This window comes from Tiliqua scincoides, chromosome 2 (assembly GCF_035046505.1).
Source record: "Tiliqua scincoides isolate rTilSci1 chromosome 2, rTilSci1.hap2, whole genome shotgun sequence".
NCBI lineage: Eukaryota > Metazoa > Chordata > Lepidosauria > Squamata > Scincidae > Tiliqua > Tiliqua scincoides.
Genome location: NC_089822.1, coordinates 101,625,977 through 101,646,590, shown reverse-complemented (window position 1 = coordinate 101,646,590; position 20,614 = coordinate 101,625,977). Strand labels below are relative to the sequence as shown.

General features: G+C 44.5%; 1 protein-coding gene across 1 annotated transcript in view; it reads left to right on the top strand.

Annotated features, from left to right (window-relative positions):
* CLCN1 (chloride voltage-gated channel 1) overlaps nucleotides 1-20,614 on the top strand; it is a 100,030-nt gene that overhangs the window by 58,484 nt on the left and 20,932 nt on the right. The window contains 9 exon segments of the mRNA XM_066612646.1: nucleotides 2,711-2,858; nucleotides 6,127-6,258; nucleotides 7,174-7,302; nucleotides 8,069-8,202; nucleotides 9,344-9,421; nucleotides 11,791-11,869; nucleotides 16,580-16,705; nucleotides 17,835-17,919; nucleotides 20,420-20,521. Coding sequence (XP_066468743.1) covers nucleotides 2,711-2,858; nucleotides 6,127-6,258; nucleotides 7,174-7,302; nucleotides 8,069-8,202; nucleotides 9,344-9,421; nucleotides 11,791-11,869; nucleotides 16,580-16,705; nucleotides 17,835-17,919; nucleotides 20,420-20,521 — 1,013 coding nt within the window.

Below are 20,614 nucleotides of genomic sequence, written 5' to 3'. Positions count from 1 at the left end.
AGATTTTGTTTATTATTCCACTTGCTTTTTACCTAATTGTGATTGTGTTTCAAGAACTGTGCTTACACCCTTCATTGACTATATATATATATAGCCATTACACAATAGCCAATACTATTGTGTTATTCTAGAACAGGGCCTCCAAACTACTGCCCGCAGTGCACTGAGAAAATTATTTTAGGCAAGGCTGTGGCAAAGTCTTACTGTTCCACCCCACCGCCTTCAGTCATTGCACCTGATCTTTGCAGAAACTTGCGCTGGGTAGCCGCTTCTGTTGCTGATTGCCCCAGAAGGATCTGCACCCTGATTTGTCCAGTTGTTTTTTCCTTACCTTTTTAAAATATCAAAATAGTTGTTAGACTTTTGTCTCCATAAAATAATTGCTGGCTCCTATTCTTTTGCATCTACCATAGTGATCACTGTTGGTAGGACAGAAGATTGCACCAAGCCTGATTGTTCCTGGTGCCTCAGCAAAGTCAGATGGACACTGGTGTGTGTGTGTGTGTGTGTGTGTGTGTGCGTGCGTGTGTGTGTGTGTGTGTGATGGGTTGCAGAATGAATAGCAATACCTCTCAAGCCAGCAAAAAGTAATCAGCCCCCTTATTTCTGGCTCCTCCATCCTGAGATTTTTACTTTTTCCTCTGGAGACCTGGAAAAGTTGACTCAAACTCTGAAGCTTGTTTTGTTAGGTGGAAAAAATTTCCAGTCTTCCAGGAAATAGCTCTGCCACTATTTCCTGGCACAGAGCAAATTTTCACACCCAATTGGATTGATAATTTTCTTAGTTTCCCCTTTTGCAGAACTATGATGGACCAGTGGCATAGCTAAGGGGGTGCAGGGGGTAGTAGTTGCACTGAGCATCAAGCTTTAGGGGGGCAACAAGCTGAGCTTGACACTAGGGACCAAAATTATGAAAATCTTGGTATGTATGAATAATATCATCATGTTATATATCATTGGAAAGGTAATTTAATGCAGAATGCAATGAAACAAACTGCACTGGAATATCCTTTTTCTATCAAAAGGTTTGGCCAATTAACCAGAAAATCAAAACAACTGTGGAACAAAAAGTGGATTCGCTTAACTCCAAACTGACCTATGAGATTGTTTGTGCTGAGTGCCAATGAGATGTTGTTATGATGCAGCATGGAACCAATAACTTTTTATTTATTTAATTAATTAAATTTGATTTTGTCATGCAGGGAGGGGCTACAAAATGTTCTTTGACCCCAGGGTGTAGATAGATGCCTTAGCTATGCCACTGACTGGGGGCGAGGCAGCAGAGCAAGTGGGTGGTGAGCTACTGGGGGGAGGAGGTGGGTTCCTCCCAATTTTCACTTTTTAAAAAGCCTGGGTGTGATGTCACTTCTGGTTGTGACATCACTTCCGGGGCAACATTCTGAGCTTGGCACTGGGCTACACGATCATTAGCTACGCCACTGTGATGGACCTTAGCTAGTTGGGTGAGATTGTTCCATTGGCGAGTCAACCAACATAAGGGGACTTCATTATTTCCTTTTGAAACTGCAGTTTTGTCTCTTGGTGTCTTTCACTTATAGCTAGTCATTGACATGTGGAAGATAATGGATGTTATCATTTTCACATTGTTTTGTGAAGCTTGCTAGATCTATTTTGGTCTGTTGTTTTGTGAACCCCAAAGTTCAGATTACAGAGGAGTAACATGCTCTTGTTTGCAATCCCTGTTAAATCCAATTTCTATTTATCATTGTAATGTAGATGCCAGTGGGGGGGACAACACTTCCTTGTGGTCAGGGCTCCATGTCAGTGTATGCAAATTATATTGCTACCAGCATTGCGTAGTTGCTTCCCACACTAAAATCACTCTTTTGCAGCCATTGGTGCTAGTGTAGATTCCAGAATAATGAGATGCCCAGAAATAATTTGGTAAATTTTAGTCAGGCATATTCCCCAAACAAGAGCAGGTCAATATATTACAGTTGCCTTGGAGGACTGGCATGTTTGGGGTGAGTTTTCCTCATGTACACACCAATCACATATTTTCCCCCATGGATGAAAAGCACCTTGGGGAGAATAATTTAGATTGAAGAAATGACCCACAGGAAGAAGGTTAAGCATCTTTTCCCTTTGTAGCCTCCTTTGGCTGTTTTTCATTTTCTCAGAGCAACCAATAAGGAATCTGTTCTGTCCACCTGCTGTGTCATGTCTCATTTGGGTCTAAAGCTTCTCTAGTGTAATGGTTGGATCATGCAAGCAAATTCATCAATTCCGTCAGTGCAAAAAAAAAAAGTGATTTGCCTATGGAACTCATGCCATGGACAACACTTTTCATATAATCTCATGTGCATGTGTTTTCAAAGGATTCACTGAGGTGTCCACAGTAGCTATACATTGAGTTATCCTCTGGGTGCAGTACAATCACTTGTACAAAAATACAGCAGTATCTTCATTTTGGGAACTGGCCCTGAGTATTGTGAAGATCCAGGCTAAAATTTACCTGATTTGCATGCTATGGATAAATTTTCTGTGTGGAACTTGGAGCTGTAACTGCATCCCAGTTGTGGATTGTTAAGGTAGACTTGAATCGCAGGTGTCCCAAACTGGCAGTGGTTTTTGGAAAGCAGCTCGTGCAGACTCAGGCTGTACAGCTGCCTGTATCAGGATCTGTCATTCGTCCTATCATGTTTTCTTGTGTGGCTTGACTATAAATCACCAATTTCTCTGTTCCCAGCTATATGGCCACTACACAAACCAGCTCCCCAGTCTTTCTGAGAAAAAAGCTGCTGAACTCCTGAGTGAGAAAAAATCTCAAGACCCCAGTCCCCTGCAGCAGAGCAGTCAGGCTGACATCAAAGAAGAGCGCCACTCTAAGTGTCAAGGTACGCCTCCGTGAAACCAGCATTTCTGACAGGTTCTTCTTAGTGGTCACATAAGGCTAGCATGCTCACTGTTACGTATGGGGGAAGAGGGATAGAGTTCAATGTGGGGGATGCGAGGGCAGCCTGAACTTCGAAAAAAGGGATGAAGGCAGGTCAGAAATTGTACAGGTAAATAGACTACAACTGAGAAGCTCATTCATGGTGATGGTGAGGACCAAGCCACCTGACCAGTAAACACACTAGCTCAGTGGTTCTCAAACTGGTGGGTCGCCACCCACCAGTTCGTGTAAAGGTTGCCCCGTCCCTTTAAGGGGCGGGGGAAGGGGAGAGGGCAGCGAGGCGATGCAGAGGATCCTCTTTGAGACATAATTGTGCGCAAAGCACTGCATCGCAATTTTCCAAGCATCAGGGAGCCCTGTGGAAGGCTGCACAGGGCTCCCGCGCCTCCTGGAGGCTGCAGGAGCCCTACGTTCATGAAAGTAAGTAAAAAGTACCCCCCTCAGCCCTCTTAATGACACAATCCTTGGGATCATCTCGCTGCACTGGTCCCTTCCACCAAAAACATACTTAGGGAGTAAATCTCCCTAAAAGTTTGAGAACCACTGCGCTAGCTTGAAGTTCCAAATGCAGTTTCCTTCCAAAACTCATGTTTAGAATCTTGCTGGGGTAAAGCCCCTGAGGGTGTGTGCTTTGAAGTAGAGAAACAGTGGGTGGGACGGCTGTGTGCCCCTTCCCCCTTTCTCTATCCATATCCCAAAGTGATTTTAATGCAAACCTGGGATCTGCAGGCTACTATTGCACACATTCTTCTCCCAAATGCCCTGGGCACAGTGCTGTTTTGGGATATTCCCAGGAGAAATGGTAGGCCTCGTTGGCTGTATTTTGAGGTCACCACCATTTTTTCCAGAATACCCAAGAATAACACAACGTATGAAGCATTCTGGGGGGAAAAATGGCTAAGAGGACCTCTGCTATTGTTGTTGCCCTGTGGTGTCAGCTAGCAATTGTTAAACATTTAAAAGGACCAGTGCTGCTGCGTCAACCTTTCACAGGCTTTTGCTCCTCTCCAAACTTGTCCCATTTTCAGGGCCCCGTATTACGTACAACCTACCTCCCCACACACATTTTGAACCAGAAGGTTCTTAAACTGCATCCAATTTTTAACACAAAAAGGGGGGAAATGTGAAACATGAAAAGTAGTCCTTCAGGGAAGAAAGAAGATCCCACATGGGGTTGCCAGGTTGTTTTGAGGTTCAAGCCTTGAGATTTGGGGGCAGAGCTTGGCAGCTGAAAGACAGTGTCTATCAGAGCATGGGAATGGTCTAGATGGTCTAGGTGGTTTAAAAAAGAAAAGGATCTCAAGCTTCTTTTTCTTCAAGATCTACTGAGCAGGATTATTTATTATTTTCCCATTGTTCTCCTGCTCTCTAGCCTGAGTAGTTTAATCCATGCAATGCAGGGAACTTTGACTTTGAAAATACCTTAAAACTCATTTGGGGGGATGGCATTCACATCTTCTTTTCGTTACCCTGTCCTTTGTACAATAGCATGGTTGCCTGCTGTTAACATGCGAAAATCAGTAACTCATTTTCTAATGCACTTTTCCAAGGTTTGCTGGCCTGCTTAGGGCCCAGTCCTATCCAACGTTCCAGCGCCGATGCACCCATTGCCAACAGGGTGTGTGCTGCATCTTGCAGTGGGAGAGCAGTCACAGAGGTCCCACAGAGGCTGCATCAGCCCTGGAAAGTTGGATAGGCTTGGGCCCTTAAAGTCCTTCCCCATGATTAAGATCATTCAAGAATCCCTTTTTGCAAGCAGGCTCCATTCAGCAAAGGTCCCTTACAATATTAAGGAAAAGTTAGTTAATTACACTTAATTAGCAGTTTCCTTCTTTAGGTCAGAAAACACTAGAATTTGACAATGACACTATGTGGACTCACCATAAAAAGTGAATAAACAAAAGGTGACAATTCCATATTAAAGGGATAGTGTATGTAGAAGGAAGCAGAATTCAATTCTGAGGAAAAACACTAAGCAGTCTTGAGATGAGTGAGGCATCATTTCACAAATTTCTCGCTAATTAAAGGGTATGAGGTTGGTGGAGTAATTATGTCCAGAAAAAGACTGGGCAAATTCACGGATGAGCAGATTCATCAAAATATAGAGTATGAGACTGGAGCTCTTGGAAGCGATTATGCCATAATTTGCACCATATGTTTCTGAATACACACAATGTAAGGGACTGCATGGGTTGTTCCTTCTGTGATTCAGGCTGGTCATTGTTAACATATTAAAACATTCAAGATTAACTGTTTGTCTCATGAAAACGTTTTCCCCTCCTTATTTGGTTTAAGCTCATGGTTTGCTATCTTTCTGTCATGTTCTCTGACCACATATGCTGAGGTATATAGATCAGGGGTGCCCAAACCCTGGCCCTGGGGCCACTTGCGGCCCTTGAGGCTTCTCAATGCGGCCCTCAGGGAGCCCCCAGTCTGAGCCTCTGGCCCTCCGGAGATTTGCTGGAGCCTGCACTGGCCCGACGCAACTGCTCTCAGCGTGAGGGCAACTGTTTGACCTCTCGCGTGAGCTGTGGGATGAGGGCTCCCTCCACTACTTGCTGTTTCATGTCTGCGATGCAGCAGAGGCAGCAAAAGAAAGCCCAGCCTTGCTTTGTGCAAGGCCTTTTATAGGCCTTTAGCTATTGCAAGACCTTCATCCTTTCATACAAGTTCATCTTTAATATATTCATTTAAGTAAACTTATGCAAACTTATTCAAATTTTAAATGTAAATTAATTCTTTTTTCCCCTCCGGCCCCCAACACGGTGTCAGAGAGATGATGTGGCCCTCCAGCCCAAAACTTTGGACACCCCTGATATAGATGAAAGGTGATCTAAGTCTTGTAGACTTCACTGATGCTGGGTAGACTTAAATTCAAACACCTTGGCTTCTCAATATTATGAAGTGGACTGCTTGCCAGTTTTTGATGTATCTTCTGTGTGGGAAGGAAAAAGACATTGGGCACGATCCTAACCAGGTCTACTCAGAAGTAAGTCCTATTTTGTTCAATGGGGTTTACTCTCAGGAAAGTGTGGTTAGGATTGCAGCCGTTGTCTACCCTAACTTAAGCACTTTAAGTTCCAGTGATTTCAATGGAAGAGACATGCTAACTCTCCCAATGAAACAAATATAATGATACAAGTGATGAACGTTGACTGGATCCTGTCCAGACAGTCGACTGTAATCTCTAAGCTCTTTCTCCTTTGCAGCCTGTGCTAAGAGCATCAAGAAATATATCACCAAGAAGCTGGGAGAAGACTGGGTATTCTTGATTCTGTTGGGTCTTGTTATGGCACTAGTGAGCTGGGGAGTAGATTATGCCAGTGCCAAGAGTCTCCAAGGTAAGGGGTTTAAATTCTAAAGGAAACAAACCCTGAAGTGAAACCGCATATATTTATTTCTGTTTTTTTTAAATTTTGCTTTATCACAAATGCAGAACAATTTACAATTAAAATTAGTAAACGACCAACAAAAAAGTCAGATAGAAGGGACAACTAAGGGTCAAATTTTGTACCAGAGATGCATAAACAGTCTCCTGACTTTAAAGAAAAAACCTGAAAAACAGTGTTGGGAGGGTGTAGGATGGAGAAGGGGCTGCTCATTCCTTCTCACTGCTGCTACGTGTCCTCTCACAGTTGCCCTTCCCAGGATACTTTTCTCTTTCTGGGGAATATGGGGGCCTTGTATCTTTTCCCCCTGCAGTCTGGAAAGCAGTTTAACTTAATGGTGTCATGGTGTCCTCGTAGCATCTTTTTCCCAGCTCAACCAGGTGCCACCACCTTGGATCCCACAAGATTTTGTGAGATCCAAGATGGCGGCACCCAGGAGAACAAGTATAGGAGGGGCTACTGGGGCATCCTATAGCGTCCTGTGAGTGCATGATGATGCCGTAAGGCAGGGGTGTGAAACATAAGGCCTGGGGGCCGAATGTGGCCCGCTGAAACTTTTTATCTGGCCCTCAGGCTCTCCGCAGCTGAGCAGTGCTGAGATGTTACTGCTGTAAGGGCAGCCCGCATGAAAATTGGTTCTCCCACATGTTGAATAATGACATCACTTTCTGCCTAATGACATCACTTCTGGCCCTCAGCAGGCATCATGAATGCTGTTTGGCCCTTGGTATGAAATGAGTTTGACACCCCTGCCCTAAGGTGTCATGACACACATTTGGAGAACCCGTAATTTAGTATGATAGTCTCTGGATTTCTTGCAGGTTCTACTGTTGGTGACATATTTCTATTTTGTTACTCTGTCCGCAGCTTACAAGTGGATGTACAAAGAGATGCAACCGAGTATCCCTATGCAGTATCTGGCCTGGGTCACCTACCCCCTCATCCTTATCCTCTTCGCTGCCCTCTTCTGCCAACTTGTCTCTCCGCAGGCTGTGGGTGAGAGAGCAAGGGAGGCAAAGTCTGCCTGTTTGTCTTTGGGTCAAATTACACATGATAAAGGCAGACCATTGTCTTTCTTTTCTTTTTTAAAACATACTGTTTGTTGAACTTGCCAAATGTAAAGATACCTGACAGTAGAGATAACAGAACGCATCCACAAAAGTGACTAAAAATATAAGTTCACTATTATCGGAAAATTGAAACGTATTTGTAAAGTGTCACACAGGCATGGGAAGCTGAACTTCCTCGATCCATTAGGTCATTTTTACTATCTGGGTTCATTTCTGGTATCAGAGCCAAATTGGGGAAAAATTAGGAGAGAGGCTGCCAAAGCTATAGATTGGCAGGAGACAACAGGGTAAGAGCCAGGATGGTATAACGATTTGAGAGTTGGACTTAGACCTGGAAGATCCAGGTTCAAATCCATGCTCAGCCATGAAGCTTCCTGGGCCAGTCATTTTCAGCCTCATCAATCTCACGGGGCTGTTGCGAGGACAATAGGAGGGGAAGAACTTGATATGCCACCCTGAGCTTGTTGGAGGAAGAAAAATAATAATATACACCCATCTATCCATCTTCTCCTTTTCCTCTCAAAATCAGGGCCCCCACCTTCACTTCATGTGTGATTGGGGCTAACCCAGGTTTAAAATAACTGGGTCTGCCACTGTGGTGCGTAGTTTGATCTACAGTCCTGCTAGATGATTTGTGTTCTGCTGCTGTGGCACCATTCCTCACCATTGTTACTCTTTTTTGCTTTGTTTAGGCTCTGGGATCCCTGAGATGAAAACTATTATGCGAGGCGTGGTCCTCAAGGAATACCTCACACCTAAAGCATTTCTGGCCAAAGTTGTAAGCCTGACTGCTGGTCTGGGAAGTGGGATACCTGTTGGGAAAGAGGTAAGCACAGCTGTACTTGGGGACGGTGGGGGTGGATGGCAAGTGACAGGACAAGTGGTCATTGACACTGTAAGGGATTTTCTTGGTGGCGGTGAAGTCTCTGACCGCCTGGCTCAGTTCCTGTAATTTCACAGAGGGGCAGGGCAAGCAGACTGGTTTCTGCTGCCACTGGCTGAGTGAGTTGGGCAGGAGCAGGACAGAAGCAGAGCAAGTAGGAGGACCTTGAGAAGGTGGGGTTGGAAGAAGCAGACACCTTGGAAAGGAGACAGTAGGGATCTCTGGAGGCAGCAGGCCAGAGGAAGCAGGGAGGTCCTTGAAAGAAGGCTTTGAAGACAGGAAGAGGAGAAGGCCAGAGGGGAGAGTCTGTCAGGGAAGGAAAATGTGGAGGCAGGATGTCTGTTGGTGTGTCAGGGCTGATCTATATAAGTAGCTGTCAAGAGGATGCCAAGAGGCAGGAGCCAGGGGCGTTGGCAGCAGGGGTCAGAGCAAGCAAGCTCGCTGAAGAGCCAGATGGTTTAGTTAGGGGTTCAGAGCAAGAGAACTGTCAGAACGAACCAGGAAAGACTATTATCTAGGCAAAGTCCCAGGTTAAACAGAAAACCTTTATAGGGGAGAGGCAGTGGTCAACCTGGGTGGAAGGAATAATACCCGAGGACCCTTCATTGCCCAAGGAGATACTCCAATGTATAGCCCTTTTGGCTCGCAATATCGGACAGCTGTGCATAGATTCCTGGTTCTAGCCCTGTTAGGTTCTGACATGACCAAGGGCTGTACAGGTGAGGACAGCGGTTCTTCACGTGTTGAAATACCCATCCAATCCTTTGGCAACATACCTCTCTGTGATGCTTTGGAAGCCGGCAGGAGTCTGACCCTCCCATCAGCCTCATTGTTTCTCTTCTATTTCTGATCTTCCTTGGTGTACATGGATCTCCTACAGGAGGATTTCAAATGCAAATGGTTTTTTGAAGGACATATTGAAGTTAGACAAAGATGCTAAGACTTTCACAGTGATGAGGGAAGAAAAGGGGACCAGGGGAGGTAGTTAGAGGTGGAAGTGATGTTCATTTTTGGCCTTTGCCATGTCCTGCTATGTCTTCTTCCACACGCCTCATCCCGCTCCATCCACTCTTCTTTCTTGCAGGGCCCCTTTGTGCACATTGCTAGCATCTGTGCCGCTGTGCTAGGCAAGTTCATGTCCATCTTTTGTGGTGTATATGAGGTAAGTGTTCTGCATGCTCCATCTGGTTTGGAAAAGTGATCATTGAGTGAGAGGAGGCCCCAGAGATCTACAGCAGTGGTTCTCAACACCAGCCCAGGGAGCCATGACATACTGCTAGGGGGGCCACATAGATAAATGGGACTTTTGGGGGCCACCCAAACTTAACTTCCAGGCATATGAAGAATTTGAATAAAGCAACAATTACAGGTGTGTGTGACTTACCAGCATTCCAAATAGCAATGAATATAGAACAGTCCCTTGGTGGTCAGTGTTTGCTTTTCCATTCCAAGCTTCTCCATTCCAAGAGCGCTCTGAAAACAACCCTGCCTCAGCTGCTCACAAATTTGAAAGGTGGAGTTCTGGCTTGTTACCAGCTCATCAGCTGACCTGATGTAATGCTTGCTGGGGCGTTTTCTGGCCAGAGGAGCAGCCAGCACTTTCAGGTGCACAGCGGAGCATCCTGGGAGCAGGCTTTCAGGTTTGTGAATGATGGAGGTGGGGTGGTTTTTGGAGTGCACCCAGAGCAGAGTATCTCCTAGGCTTGTTTGTATAACAGTTCTGTCAGTTAATGACGGGCTTCAGGGAATGCATTCCCTTTGTTAACCAACACATACCTGTATCTGAATACTTTTTGGTAGCAGGCTTTAGCTGCTACTATATATTTCATATCTTTAAGAACTGCCTTTATTACTAAGAAATAAAGGACTGGTTAACGGTGCAGATGGTAAAGTGCTCCCCCCCCCCCAATTAACAGCAGCTATGAATGGGGACCATGGAGGTAAATGAAAATGGGTTCAGAATGGGGTCGCGAGCAAAGAAAGTTTGAGAAACTCTGGTCTTGATGGTAGGACTAAAATGAATCAAATGACAATAAATCAGTAAATTACAACATAGGCAGGTGGGCAACATAGAAAATGTCAGCAAGTTGGTAAGCTAGCTACCTGGTAAAGTAAAAGTAGTGGCCAGTGAGATACAAAGGAAAAATACAAGAATTGTGAATCTAAAAGCTTTAGAATTTTAAAGGTAGGCAAACAATTCTATACTTAAAGTACCAAACTAAACATGCAACGGTGATGTGTGAATGAATCTTCACCTCTTTAATGTGAGCAAACAGCTCACTTAAGGGACAATTTACATGGAAAAAACAATGCAGGGGGAAATGGTTAAATCCCCTTTCCCCCATCATAATACCAGTCAGATCCCCTCTCCCTCCCTGTTACGGCCACTATTTGCAGAAATTCTAAAGAGACAGGGATACATTCACACACTTCCATCACATCTAGTTGGCCCTTTTTTGTCATCAGAGTGAGAGTTACTGTATTTTCTATTTTAAGACCATTCTTAAAATATTGGGTAGCAAGTTTAGCAGCCTGAGAACCTCAACTTCTGTTGAAGCAAAAGACAGGTTTTGGTTGTAGAAAAAGGTTGGAACCGTTATTAGGAATTCTGGTAAATGATTAGATCTCAAAGACATTTTGGATGGGGCTTCTGGCAGCCAAGGATGAGGCTTTAATATTCTGCAGAGCTTTCTGCCCCTCTCTTATGGCTGCACTTGTCCTTCTGAGCATCTCACCTTTTTTTTTTCCCCTTGCCCAGACTTCATTCCATTCCCCTTTATAGCCCTATCCCTTGTGAAGACATACTTCCAAATTCTTGCAAACCTGAATCCTGGAAGCACAATTATGCAGTATGATTAAAATATGCAGCCAAACTGTCTATATTTGCATAATTTATTTTGGTTGCAGAATGTCAGTTTCCAGTGTCCAGAATATGGGGTTTTTGTTTTGGCTCAAAGTGCATAGAGTCCTGGCAGTAGTCACCACCCTATATCGTGTCTGGCTCAGCCTCACTAATTAAGTATGGATGGTGCTATTAAGGCTACTACATTAAAAGGCAGAGGATTTTTAAGAAATCAACAGCAAACAATGATTGCTTTCAGTTCAGATGTGGTTGTCATAAGCAGCTGCATCTTAAGGCTGGCTGTTGCTTTAGAAGCTAATTGCACATGAACGATGCTGGCTGTAATATTAAGGAGGCTGATGCTCTGTAGCAGTGGCTGGCTTTGTGTCTGGTTGCGCAATAGCATTCCCATAGCTGATAACAAAGGCCAAGTTCATATGGAAACTAGCACAGAGCTATAGGGTTTGGTGGTGCATAGAATTGTTGATGCGGGCCCGTGTAAAGTGACCAGCTCTCCATAGCAGACCAGTTCACTCTATTAAAAGACTGGCTTGGTGTGCTGTAAGATAAGGCCAAATTTGCTGCTGGCTGTTGCTTTGTTTTTGAGGGAGAGGAGAAAGGGACTAACCTTATGGCTGTGCTCCCTCTAACCCTGGCATGCCCTTCTTTGGCTGGGCTCTCTGTTCCAGAATGTGCACAGGCAGCTCGACTTCCTGGTGGCGGCTTGCGCGGTTGGAGTTGGATGTTGCTTCGGGGCTCCTCTTGGAGGCAAGTGCATTTCTGTATTTATGTAACACGTTCGCCCCCCCCCCGGCTGAGGAAATTTCTGGCATGGAAGCCGTGTTTTCTACCCAGCTGACCTCCTTTGTGGCACTGCAGTGTGGTTCTTTTATTTCGCATAACTTAACAGAAGACAGAAAAGAGGATAAAAGCCATCATGTGGAAAACAGGAAGTGGCTGTGAGACAAGGAAGTGATATCACAAACGAACAGGCGCTGTGACTTGAGTCACATGTTCCCACTACCCCTATTTTCCATAACAGTCCCTATTTTCTGGCATCTGTCCCTGTTGAATCTCCAAGAGACAAAAAAAAAAAAAAATAGGGACAGTGATTTGCCAGGAAGAGATGCTAGGAAGTAGGGACTGTTCCTGGAACATTTGGGAATGCCTTTTTAAAATAGTGTTGATGCAGACACAGGAGGATGCACTAGCTTCCCTCAGTCCGATTCACATACTAAATATTACTGAATATGTTTGAATTGCAACTTTTCTTGAAGAAGCACAACCCAGTCCGTTGTGAAATTAAACTTTCTATTAAGCATTACGTGTTTTGAAAGAGGAAAACTGTTATTTTTGTAGATGTCAGTTTATTAACACCTGCTTAGAAGTCTGTGCAGGATAAGCTATTGTAGTAAATAAGTACACTACCATGTTAGGAAAGCAGAGTGGGGTATAAAGTAGGGGGGAGATGTGAGGGTGGTATTCAGGCATTGGTACAAGAAGAGGGATGTTAACTTAGGTGTACACCCCTCCCATTTTCAACTGTGAAATGCTTGCGAGTGAGCACATAGGTTGTTGTATCAACTGAAACATTATATCGTACTGGTGAAAGGAAAAAATGCAGATGAATCAATCAACTAATGGACAGGTTTTTTTGTTTGTTTGTTTGTAATAATCTCCCAAGGACAAAAGATGTGGTTAGGCTGCTGGTTTCCTTCTGCATCATGTTTTTCATGCACAGGTTATAAATCTCCTGAAATCCAAAGTAGAATTTTGTACTAATTTGAAATTTGATAGAATTCGTGCTAGGGGTGGGGTAGAAATGCTCTCTAGTAGATAGATTATAGACTGACAGCCCAATCCTGGGCTTGTCAATTCAGAAGTAAGTTCCATTGTCTTCAGTGGGGATTCCTCTCAAGAAACTGTGCATATAATTGAACCATTAGATTGTGATTCCAGCTTAAACTCATAATTTTGTGCAGAACCGGTATGTTCATGCAGTGGAATTCTTCTTTCAACAAAGACTTTACTGCACATGCAGTAACTTCTTAGAGGCACAACTTCCTCTTCCTTCCAAGAGGAAAAAAAATTTGATGAGTTGTAAGGCACTTGTCACACATTTCTCCTTTTTCATTGTGATTTGACCTTTGGCAGTTCTTTTGAGCAAAGACTCTTGGAGTCTTGTGTCTTATGAGTTCTTATGTGCACTTGAGGTTTGATAACTGTCCAAATCAACTGCTAGATAAATAATATGACATCAGGCTGGAGTCAAGTGCAAAGCTTTCTCTTACAGAAAGAAATGGGTAGCAAGCTGTAGGCCAGATTCTCATATTCAGGCAACACAAGGACATTTCTCATTAGAACTTAATTTGTCTTTTAGGGCTGATTGACACTAGTTGTATATACTAGTGTTTTGTGTAGTGTATATACTGTGTTTTGTGTGATTGGACTGATAAGGAAACCTACTTTGGAATTCAAAATCCACATAGATTTTGGAGGACAGATCTGCCTGCCAGGATTCTTGAAGCTGGCAATATGTACAGTCACATTCATCTTATGTAAAAACATGTTTTACAGTAATTACTTATGGAGCCATACGCATTCAGAAATAATATATCACAGGGGTGTCAAACCCATTTCTCACAGTGGACTGAATAGCATTCATGATGCCTTCTGAGGGCCAGGTCAATAAGTAGGAAGTGATGTTATTAAGCAGGTCATGACCCGAAACAAGCACTTTTTTTTCTCACTTAGGAATGCATTAGCTGCAAATGACAGAAGAGAAAATACAAACATCTTGATTATATTTTCAAGATATGGCAGAGCCCAATTATGCTGCCCTCTTAGCAGTGATACCTCAGCACAGCTCAGCAGTTGAGAGCAACTGATGGTGGTTCTGGGAGAGCCTGAGGGCTGGATAAAGTGCTTCTGGGGGCCACATCCAACCTATAAGCCTTATGTTTGACATGCCTGGTATAGCACTTCTGGGACAGTGCTACTTAGAATACACACAGGAGATTGCATGACTAAATGACTTCCCCTGGGCAAAAACACCCTGCCTGAGAAAAATCAGTGTGTCAGGTGAGAGGATTCTAGTCTAATCTTTTCCTCAAAGTTCTGCGGCCCAATTCTGTCCCCGTCCCCCCCTGCCAGCATAAGTAGCATTGTGCTGGCTGAGGCAGCTTTATGGCCGCAGCCTCTGCCAACGTGTGAAACAGGCGTGCTGGTGGAGAGGCTGAAGCAGCCTCCTGCATGCCGGTAGACCTATGGAAACGTGTCAGAGCAGATAAGCCCACACAGGGGGTTGGAGGGAGGTGGGGAGGAGGTTGAATGGAGCAGTTTGTGTAAAGAATGGGGGAAGGTGTGGGCAGATAGGGCAGTGACAGGGCAGGAAGGAGGGTGGATCAGGCTCAGGAGAGAGCGGGATCAGCAGCAGCACATGCAAAATCCTGACTCCATTCCTGTGCTTGATTTGCCTTCTCCGGTCAATGTGAACTTGCGCCAGCGATCAAGCTAGTGCAGAACCGAGTTGATCCATAGCAGTTGCTGAGGCTTACCCCTTGCAAGGGGAAAAATGTCCCCTTATTTTAGACCTCCAGAAGCTGAAAATCACCCCATGGGATACAACAGTAGTCAAGCTGGCTGCCTGACTGCTTGTGGGGATTTAGATTGGCTTGGGTTGTTAGCCTTCTACATACAGGACACTTCTTTGGGTGGGAACCTTTCATTATGCAATCCCACTTGCCTTCTGAAGAGTTACAGTCTCAGGAGGACTCTGCCACAGAATCATTCTAAATACATTGTTTAGATCAAATTTTCTCATCTTGAGCTGTCCTAGAAATCATGAAAACTACTGTATCCTTTCTCTGTCACTTTGTACTAAATATATGGCTGCGTCAGATGTTACAAAAATCTTTGGTCAGATAGAACTTCCTTGCAGGAAATTTGGAAATGCTGCATGTAGCTTATTGCATGTAGCAACTCTACACATGTACAAATTACTGTACAAGGTATCTGCTGGCAACTGCAGCTTTCTAGCACATACGTGCAGCAGTTTGCACATGTGCTGGACTATCGTTTAGCAGTCTACATGAAGGATTCCTACCATTTCTATGTAAATATTTTGTAATGTGAGAAATGGTTCAGAATATACCTCTTGTGCTGCCCCTCTTAATCACCAGCGATTAATCTCTGAATACTGTTTGTATTTGAAAACCACTGAAATGACAGGTGAATTCTGCCTCTAGAAGAGACGAAGGTTCAAGCATGGGACCTGGTCTCTTGCATGAACCTGTCATGGTACTGCACCCCCTCCTGTCAGTATACAGGAGCTTGTTGTCAGGGTGAAATGAAGGAGAATTCCTGAGTACAACTTCTGATGGGTACAACTTGTGGGGTGAGATAACATCTGTCAGTCACTCTGTGACAAAGAGCTTCCAATTCTGTCACTCACTCCTCTCTTTCTCTCCTCTGCCTCTGTGTCTCATTGTGTGTGTGTGTGTGTGTGTGTGTGTGTGTGTGTATCTCTGTCCTTCTTTCTGTCATGTCTCTTCCACCAGTAGCAGCCATATTATTACGCAGATGTCCTGACTGTGGGATGTGCAGTGGGGGTTGGCTGCTGTTTCGGGACACCACTTGGAGGCAAGTGGCTGCTAACTTTAATTTAACATTTCCTGGAAACATGGCATCCCCTCCCCTCATTTATTCTCCTCTCCAAGCCCCGTTCTCTAGCCATTTGCCAATTCCCCTTTTAAAAACATGTGTTTTCAGATTACTGGCTGGCATCCAACTTCACCTTCTGTCTTAGCAGCATGAAAGCTGTGGCTTCTCTTGCCACTCGAATAATATGTGTATTGTATACCATACAGTAAAACAGTATCCTGGCAATGCACAGGGGTTCCACAGCAGACCTGCAGGGGCTTTTCATTGACATTCAAGTCAATGTGGACAGGGGTTCTTATATTTATTTATTTTATTTATTCGCATTTTTTATACTGCCCTTCCTCCAAAGAGCTCAGGGCGGTTTACACAGTTGCTCCTCCCCTCCTTCTTGTCCTCACAACAACCCTGTGAGGTAGGTGAGGCTGAGAGAAAGTGACTGGCCCAAGGTCACCCAGGAAGCTTTGTGGCTGAGGGGAGATTTGAACCTGGATCATCCAGGTCTAAGTCCACCTCCCAAACCACTACACCATCCTGGCTCAAGACAGAATGCTTCAAAACCACCAGCTGAAGGTCATGTGTGATTTGGACTCTGATCCAATGTTGATGTGTGGTCAGCTTCACTGTGGTCTCCACACAAGCCTGCAGGAACCATTATGAAAGGGGAATTCAAACCAGACTTGGTTTCACATTCCTGCAGTGACTCTGCCCCTTTTGCAAGCTCCTGTGCTGTGGGAACAGTGACGTGGGGGTAGAATGTAAACGCTGTGTCAGGGAGGAGGCAGTCGTGTTTTGAGGACATCTCTGTCTTTCCTCTAGGAGTCCTCTTCAGCATTGAAGTCACTTCCACCTACTTTGCTGTTCGCAACTACTGGCGTGGATTCTTTGCAGCCACATTCAGTGCCTTTGTCTTTCGTGTCTTTGCTGTCTGGAACAAAGATGCAGGTAGGATGAGAGGAGTCACTCTCCAGTTTCTGCTACTGCTGCTACTCCGCAATCCCTCTGTCCAGGACTTTTGCAGGGTCGCGGGAAAGGAGTCAGACCTACGCTTTCAGCACATTCTAGCATTGTTACTCCAAAGCCCTCTCCAGCCCCTCATTCACCTACAGAGTGGACAAGTGCCAGCCTGGAGTTATTTTCCTTTATAGCTTGGAACCATTCATGCTTACCTGCTTTGCAATACAATGTGAAATCTAAGTTGGACAGAACATTCAGTCATGTTACAAATTCCTCTTCGGTTTTTAAAACACTGTTTTGCAGAGAGACAGAGAGAGAGAGAGAGACAGACACTCAAAGGTGACTTAAGCCCTTGGGTGAAAACTTTATTAGACATTTCCTTACCCCAAGTGAAAAGTCAAATTATTCCTCCTTACTCTGCTCTGGAGCATTTATCCCATAATGAAAGCTGGAGCTTGGAGGCAGCTAAGTGTGTGTTTCATAGTCTTGAATCTGTTGTTTAAAGCAATTGCTACATGGTAAAGCCAGACTTATAAGTTTTGTCAGGGACAAAAGCAAGCCAGAAGGAATATCTAAAACAATCCAGCCCAGTCTATCCTTTTATGGGTGCCAAATTCCCTTGACCAAGCTTGTGCCTCTTTCTTTTGGCATTGTCTCCTGCACTTCGGGGTTGATGCCAAAGATGTTGTGTGGACACAACTTCCTTCTCTCCAGGCAGTAAATGCAGCAAAACAGAATAGCATTCTCAAGGCAGTCACTGTTAGGCTGCATCCTTATTTATGAGACAGAACTGCTTCCTGGTGACAGCCACAGCAAAACTTTTCTTGATGAGAGCTTGTTGAGGCTGGATATGTATCACTTCTGTCCAAAAATACATGAAAACAACATTAGCTTCACCAGTCTTTAAGACAGGATGCTCTGAAGTCATGCAGTACCAAAAATGAGGCTTCTGGAATCCCTTTCATAGCATCCCTTGTGGTTGCCTATTGTTATTTCATATGTGTATAAGCCTGCCCAGCCCCAGGACTCCTGCTTTTTGTAGTGCACATTTCCAATTCTCTCACTTCCCTTTTCTTTCTTTCTCTTAATTATTCACCTGGTCTCTTCCTCCTCACAGTCACCATCACAGCCCTGTTCAGAACAAACTTTCGGATGGATTTTCCCTTTGACCTCCAGGAACTGCCAGCTTTTGCCATCATAGGGTAAGCCCAAAAGGATACAGCAAATTGCAGTGCAGGAATGATGAAAGGCAAACCCCATTGAAAAATCTCCATATAAAACAGAGTGACTGACTGCTTAGAGCTCTCTGGAGGCTCCAAGTTAGACATAACACAATTCAGCCCCCATTCCAATGCTCCGAGCTATCTTAAAATAGCTCAGTTCAGCAAAGAAACACAGAGCTGCTTGTGACATGATAAGTGATGCCTGCAGGTGCCTAGGGTGACAAGATGCGAAGGAGGACAGCAGGGCTCCTGTGCCTCTCAGAGTTATATGCAAGAGGGAATTTTGTCAAGTGCAGCTTGTTGTTAAAGGATGGGAAAGGCTTCACTCTTCAAAAAAAACCCTTCAAAATCTTCAGAAGCCCTACTTATAGGGGCAGATCGTCCTGCCCTGGCGCCTGGGGCACTGACATCACAATGTCACATGATGTGATGTTATTTCCAAGTTCTCTCTAGAGGAGGGGTCTGGGCAGATGAAACATCCGGCGCTCCCTCCGCTGGGGAGAGCCTGGAGGTGATTGCCTTCATGCCACAAGCAGCACAAAGGCAGTCTCTTCCAGGTGGAGGGGGCAGGTGCTGTGGCTGCTTTGGATACACCGTTGCTTCTCCTCTGGATGCTCCCAGCCTGCAGAGGAGATAGAATGGGGCTTGGGAAGTGGCCACAGCACGTACCTCTTCCGTAACTAGCCTGGGGCAGTCTTGCTGCTACTTGTTGAGCTAGAGGATCTGCCAACCCTCCTCCCCCCTCTCCGCTCCCTTTCTTTCTGTTTCTCCTGAGTCCTTTTCTAGTTGCCACATAATTTTCTCCTGACCTTCCCCTGTCTTTCTCTCAGCTAGGACGTTCCTACATGAAGTTTGCAGCATGTTGACCTCACTGTTGCCCTGCCCATACTTTACTGTGACGTCATCACAAACACAGCTTATTGCCAGGAGTGGAAGAAGCTCTATCAAAATCAACCTTTTGTGTAGCCTGGCACACTCTCCTAAGCAAGCCTTTTTGGTGTTGCTTGACGAAGTAACATCAAATGTGGTTTAGAGATGCATTTAAATGAATCACAGGGCTGTAGCCAAGCTGCTGTGGCTCGGGTATTCCAAAGAGCGTGCAGTCCATTATTATGTTGCTAAATAATTGATTCAGCATTGTTACCAGATCAGGAAGAAATGCAAATTGTTATAAGGTTATCACCTATTGTGAATTGTCACTATGCTTATATTACATACTTTAAAACTTGTGGTCTTTTCGGATTGAAATCTATATCTACTGTCTTCTCCATACTCATCTATATATCCTACTTACTGAGGTTCTCACTTCATGCATTTGATGAACTGTAAATCCACGAAAACTTAGGTTGAATAAAAATGCTTTTAGTCTTAAAGGTACCACAGTACTCTTTGTTGTCCTTTGCTATGTGTTTTATCTATGCTTTTGTACAGTTATGTAACCCAACCTGAACTTCTAGGGGGAAACACTTAAATGTGTAAGCAGCAAGAAAACAGTGCCTCCTGCAGGCACTTTTTGGAACTACCTGAGGATATTTATTCATTGTTGCAGCAGCCAGATTGCAGACAGGGATATAACATAGGACTGGGTCCTAAGTCATTGTTACTCTTTCTATAACCTCTGTGGAATTTGTGTGGAATTTGTACCCGGAAGCAGGGAGAAGGTAAGGGTTGGAAGAGTCAATAAGCAAAGGGATTAGGCCTAGTCCACATGCGGCACAAAGTGGGAAGGAGCTGGTAGGGGCCAATCCTGTCCAACTTTCCAGTGGTAATGCAGCCATGTCAACAGGGTGTATGCTGCATCCTGAGGTGGAGGGGCAGTCATGGAGGCCTCCTCAAGGTAAGGGAACATTTGTTCCTTTACCTCAGGGCTGCACTGTGGCTGCATCAGCACTGGAAAGTTGGATAGCGTTGGACCCTTAGAGAGACAATAGACTCTCAGTGCAATGTCTACTCAGTAGGAAGCCCCATTGAGTTCCGTAGGACTTACTCTCAAATAAGTGTGTACATTATAGGATTGCAGTCTTTTCCACTTCAGACTGCAGATCTGCAGACAGTTTTGAAAGCTCTCTTGAGTTAAACAAAAGAACAAGAAGCAAATCACCCACTTTGAGTGATACAGTCTACTCTGTTGCTTGAGGGTTCTACCATTTCATTCTGTTGCACGTGTAGACCAGGCTATAGCTTGTTTCTTTTTCATTACTCTTATCTTCTGGACATGCTGTTGACATTATGGATAATCAGTTATACACTGTGCAAAATTGCAGGCGTCAGTTCCTGCTTGTGAAGTTTTCCAGAGGCATGTAATTGGACAAAGTTTTCCAGAGGCATCTAACGTGGGAAGTGGCATACTGAACAAGCTGAACTCACCTTGGTCTGATCTGGCCAGGATCTTTTTATGTCCTTATGGAAACCAAATGAAGAAATACTGTAAATGTTGGCAATGCTCAGTTTTAACTCCTTAACATTTCCTTCAATCTAGGATCTGCTCAGGGTTCCTGGGAGCATTTTTTGTTTACTTCAATCGGCAGGTGGTTTTGACCGTCCGACAACATAGAGCTCTAAGTAAATTCCTAACCAAATAGTAAGTATACTGGAGAGCTATTCTTTTGCTTCAGCCCAACGTAGGGGACACTTGTGTTGTGTTTCTAGTTCTGCTTTGAGTCCAGGCCTGTAG